General features: G+C 33.1%; 1 protein-coding gene across 1 annotated transcript; it reads left to right on the top strand.

The window, feature by feature from the left end:
- Positions 1-2,174: 2,174 nt before the first annotated feature.
- Positions 2,175-3,117, top strand: LOC111882853 (cysteine-rich repeat secretory protein 38). Its single transcript, XM_023879225.3, has one exon. The coding sequence runs from the start codon at positions 2,200-2,202 to the stop codon at positions 2,929-2,931; it is 732 nt and encodes a 243-aa protein (XP_023734993.1). The 5' UTR covers positions 2,175-2,199; the 3' UTR covers positions 2,932-3,117.
- The last annotated feature ends 2,883 nt before the right edge of the window (positions 3,118-6,000 follow it).

The raw sequence follows: 6,000 nt of genomic DNA, 5'->3' as shown, positions 1-6,000 counted from the left end.
AACTGTAGAATACATATTTAAGAAATTTATTATACAATAAGATATATAAAAGTGGATTCTTAACTACTTTGTTATACTTTTGTAGTTGTAGATGCAACACAGGAAGCACAACAACAACAACCACCAATACAACAAACACCAACAAATTTACAAGCATAACCTTTACCAGAAATACCATTGGAAGAAGTGTTTAAAGAAGAATAACATCAAATAAAAGTTCAAGAGGAAAATAATTTGTGTTTTGGAAAATAGTAATTTTGTTTGTTATTGTTTTATTTTACGGATTTGGTTTTTGAAACTAATAGAATGATGTTGATGACCTTTTTGTTATAGAAATTTGGAGAATGAAAATGTGAAATTGTTATGATTCCAAATTCATTCTTGAAGCATAATTATTTGGTTTTTGTATATTTATTCTAGAAGAACATGATATATTCCAAATTCTTCTTCAAGAATGTTAAATTATTCTCTAAGAATGTTAGTTATGACATCTAATTAATGTCTTATTCTACAAGAATGTGTTATGAGAATGTCATTTATAGTTATTCTTTTCATCAAGAATGAAGTTTTAATTATAGAATCGATTCATAACAATCTTCATGATATATAAAATGTTTTACTTTTAAAAAATTGATTCTTAATGTTGTATCAATCCTGAGAATTGTTAAAAGATTGTAATTCTTAAAAATGACAAAGACATACAATAAGTCACACTAGTTTATTCTTAATTGTTCCCATGATCAAGAATATTCCAGGCGGTGAAAAAACAAAATCTAATTCTTAAAGAATGAATTATGTTTCATGTTCTCTTGAATACTATATAAAAAAACGTTTATAGTAAGCAAATAAAAAAAATTAAATTTAAAATTATATCCCATGAAACTACACCTTGCATATATATACTTTTTGAATGCAATTATACAGTAAATTCTACCACATGCTAATAACATGTATCATCATATCGCAACCTTTCATTTCTTTTAATCCAATGGATAATAATTGGTCATACATTCATACAATATTTGTAATTCATATTTGATTCTAACCCTATATATATATATATATATATATATATATATATATATATATATATATATATATATATATATATATATATATATATATATATATATATATATATATATATATATATATATATATATTATAACTCACCGTTTTCACCTTTGAAGATAATAGAATATAAACTTTTTTATAAATTCAAAGTAATATATTACTCTTTAAACAAAGTAATCTAAATGAAAGTTCAAGTTACTCAAAGACGATTCGATGGATATAAAAAACGTCAAAAACAAAGTTCGTTTAGAAAAGCAAAGAGATGCTGTCATAAAAGGCTTAGACGACAAAACGAATCGGTCTAATTAAAAACCCATTATTGCCTCGTGCCATTTAGACGTTGCATAAACAACTAATTGCTTACTCTTTGGACTAGCTTGTTTGTTATTGTAATTTCACATCCATTGATTTTAGTTCTTTGTACTTAAGCTTTTTTGTTTGTATTTTACAACAAAAGATTATAAAATTACCAAGGTGCTAACAGAGAGATGCTGCCATAAAAGGCTTAGACGAGAAAATGAATCAGTCTAATTATCTATTCGGTATTAACGAAAAAGAAAAGTTTGCATCATCTAATAAGTTATCGTTATGAAGACATTTAGCTTGATAGCCGATGAATTTGATAACTCCAACTAGACCACAATTCGACATCGTATCAAAACACGGAGGAACTACTTACGGAAGAAATCCAAATACACCAGAAGATGGTACTGCTTTTTGTTATCATAATTTCGAATTAAAATTTTTACTAAAATAAAGGAACTCAGGGATATGACCATGAATTTGTGTATGTATTGATTACTAGGAAAGTTTCAGCTAATTAACTATGCAATAAGGTAGATTCATATATGGTTCTTAGGATTGTTCAGAAGCGGTCCCTAGTCATAACATTAAATTATCTGATCAACTGACTTATTCTTTTAGTTAAAATGGACAGGGTTTTTAATTATTTTACAGAGAAATGAAAACGTTGGAACGTTTAAATAAAATCCATAGAACAATTGAAAGCTTCATCGCCTGAAATTGTCAAATATAACCACGTATATGTTTTTAGGTTTTGCCCTTTTCCCTATAAATAGAGCATGCATACCCTACAACATCAAAACTCATCCTTCATCCAACAAGATGTCTTCTTCAGACCATATTTTCATCGTCGGTGTTCTTTTCTTCCTTCACTTTGTCCAAATGGTTATTGGGGATGGTCCACTGTACCACATTTGTTCTACTACTTCAGGTAACTTTACCCGTTATAGTCCTTACGAACATAGCCTCAACAAACTCATGGGGGAGTTATACTACAAAACCTCTCCAAATGGCTTTGGAATGGGGTCGATGGGGCAATACGAAGCTCATACCTCTGGTCTTTCCCTTTGTCGGGGTGATGTCTCACAAAAAGACTGCATGACTTGTGTTGTCAACGCAAGTGCTGAAATTCGCAGACGCTGCCCAAGTAACAAGGCTGGAATCATATGGTATGACCAGTGTCTCTTAAAATATTCCAGTAATGACTTCCTTGGTCAGATAGACAATCAGAATCGCTTGTACATGTGGAACTTAAACAACGTAAGTGATCCAAGCTCATTCAATGCAGAAACCAAGAGATTGTTGAGTGGTTTGTCAAACACGGCTTACAATGATCCAAAAATGTATGCTGCTGGGGCCTTAGACCTTGATGGTTTAAGAAAGCTTTATGGGTTGGTTCAATGTACCAGGGATCTTTCAAGTGTTGATTGCAAGACTTGTTTGGATGGTGCGATCAGTGAACTTCCAAGTTGTTGTGATGGGAAACGTGGCGGAAGGGTTCTTGGTACAAGTTGTAATATTAGATATGAGATATATCCATTTGCTGGTGTTTAATTAACAATGGTACATACATTATAGTAAGTTTCAGTTGCTTATTATTTTAATTATATTGTCTTAATTTTCGTCAAACGTTGAATAAATAAATAGTCAAATTGTGTAATCAGTCGTTGCATTTGTAAATTGTAATGTATGTTTTCTTTTTAATAAATAAATAAACAAATTGTGAAATCAGTTGTTGCATTTGCTATGTATGTATTATTTGAAACCTTTGGTGGAAAAGCACATTTTTGTCGGCTCCTAATAGCACTGGATCACAGTCTATCGAAAATTTTAATGGGTACGAACTACTATTTAAAAATCAATTGACCCATTTGGATATTGACATTTTAGAACCGATCTGATCAAAATATAGTTGGTTATTAAATGTTTTTAGGTGGGTTTTAACAACGGTGAAAATATGAATACCATATATTTCACTTCTTTTGTACCGGAAATTGCCATATTCAATTCCCTCGCACATATCAAGTGACCAGACGTCACACATTCACGAATTTCATCATGAACTCAATTGTTACTTATGTTCAGTAACTATTGACTTGGTTTTAGTCATTATGTGAAGTCGGTTGTGAATCACATTCAAACTCGCATTGTTCTGAGATTTTATAATAGTAACCGAGCATTAGGGTCGTTGGTACCCTATGCCTTTGATGAAAGACTTACAAATGTTATTATTACATCACGAGTCCAATACTCATTAGTTGGAATTAATATTCATATGGTGTTATGAATATATTTATGCCACATCCTCTCTCTTGTAGCTTCTTTAATTATTCTAGATATATTTCCCTACCTTGTAGGGCAAACATATTCCCTCATCAAGATTGTTTAAAGGAAGATCCCATAGTCAACATTTCTTTTGCCCTAGAATTTAGGGTTGGAATTGGGTGTCCCAACTATAACTTTTCTTTTTTCTTTGGGCTTTTTTCTTTGGGATGATCGACTTTCTTCTTCTTGATGTCTTCCTCCTTGATAGCCAGTACATTAGTAGCAGAGCTATAGGTTCTAGGCTTTGCCATGTTAGTTTTAGCGGTCTTTAACTTGTTATGCGATTCCATGATGGTCCTTTTTAATTTTTTCATATCTCGCTTTGGAAATTATCCTTCACACATATCAAGTGACTTTTGACATACACATTAATGAATTTCAACATGAACTTACACATTAATTGTGTTAAGTAACTTAGCTTTAGGAATGATGTGAAGTCGGTTGCGAACCACATTCAAAATCGTATTTTTAGGAGATTATGAAATACGAATTGAGCATTAGGGCCGAAGGTATTCTATTCCCTTGGTGAAAGAGTTATAAATGTTAGTATTGCATCCCAAGTCCAATACTTAGGAGTTAGAATTAATATTCCTATGGTGTTAAGATATATTTATCCCATAGTCTTTGTCTTGTAGCTTCTTCATTTCTTCCACATATATTAGGAAATTATTCCTCCCTAGTCTTGTCTCTTGCAGTGGTAATATTGCCTCATCAGGATTGTTTGAAGGAATTATCTCATAGTCAACCTTTCTTTTTCCCTTGATGTTAGGTTAGCGTTGGGTTCCCAAACGATACACTTCCTTTTCTCCTTAGGATTGTTGGATTTCTATTTATTTATATTTTCCTCCCTAATATCCAATACATGAGTGGTGGAGCTAGAGTGTGTGGGCTTGGCCATGTTAGTTCTAACAGTCTTTAATTTTCCATACCACTCCACGATGGTCTTTTATATGTTGTTCATATTAGAACTAAGGATGAATTGATTATATGAACCGGTCAGCAAGTTGATGACAATATTCGTAGCCAACCCCTGACCAAATGAAAAGTGTAATTGCTCTAGTTTGTCAATGTATGATTTCATTTAGTACATGTACACTGAAATTTGCTCCCTCCTGCAAGTTACATCCCATCAGGGCTTCTAAATCAAATCGCTTCTGTCTTGCTTGCTCTTGAAACATTTCCTTGAACTCATGGGCCATGTCGAATGCCCCAACTGTCTCAAAGTTCTTTTGAATTTTGTAACATACCAAAAATAGTAGCAAAAATTTTCATTTTTATAACCAACAAATCAATACATCAAGTGTTTCAAAACTAATCCTAGTAAAACTGTATCACAATCATCGGAGAAGATTAATATTAATCATCGATGCGCAATCATAAGAGGACGTTGTACAGTCAAACCGAGTCATTCCTTTTGGAACTGGAAGTACCTGAAAATGATTAAACCACAAACAGTAAATACAAAGCTTAGTGAGGTCCCCAAAATACCACATACCAAACAACAGACACAACCCGACATACAAATGGGACCATCCCAACATACAAATGGGCCCAGCCCAACATACAAATACAACAGTCACAAAGACATCAACCATCCTATACAATATAGTGAGAAGACTTACATGTCTCACGTAATCAGATAAAGCACAAGTCAAAGATCGGCAAAAGATACTACCACACTCCAATAAAAACATATTAGGTCCAACCTTAATCCACACACTAAAACCATCAATATTGACCAAAGGTCAACCCATCTAAACAAGTCAATAGTTAAAGTCAAAGTTAACTTCCATCAATATCAACCAATGAGCCTCACATCGTGACCACCCCTTGGTCACATTGTGAGAACTCACTCAGCCCTATTCCAACTCATCTCGCTCCAACTCAGCCAGCTCGGTTACAGACAACCCACTCGACAAGCATCACGACATGAACCCTCCTCGCTCACGTTGTGAGAACAACAAGATAATATAATCGTGGAACTTTAATCGTCAAGTTGTGACATCCTTATTGTCATGTCGTGACCACAATCTGAGACAACAACTTAATGGTTTGAGTCCTTAATCCATTAAGTTTTCAACTCCCATTTTCTAGAGAGCTATTAGGGACTCCAAAGGATCATAAAAATGACAACGTTATGGACATGCATGCTCTATGCATGTCCTCTACCCCCACCTAGATTAAAAGCCAAGAAAATGATCCAAAACTCAAGCAAGGCTCACAATTCACAACTAAATTCTAGATCTGAACCATATAACACTCAAATGGCTTCAAGGATCTATAAAGTTACCAACTTTA

The sequence above is a fragment of the Lactuca sativa genome, chromosome 9 (assembly GCF_002870075.4).
Source record: "Lactuca sativa cultivar Salinas chromosome 9, Lsat_Salinas_v11, whole genome shotgun sequence".
NCBI classification, from domain to species: domain Eukaryota; kingdom Viridiplantae; phylum Streptophyta; class Magnoliopsida; order Asterales; family Asteraceae; genus Lactuca; species Lactuca sativa.
This window is presented reverse-complemented; position numbering and strand designations above follow the sequence as displayed.

Excerpts from the sequence above, each read along its gene's own strand:
- LOC111882853 (XM_023879225.3), top strand. The coding sequence starts at position 2,200 with ATGTCTTCTTCAGACCATATTTTCATCGTCGGTGTTCTTTTCTTCCTT.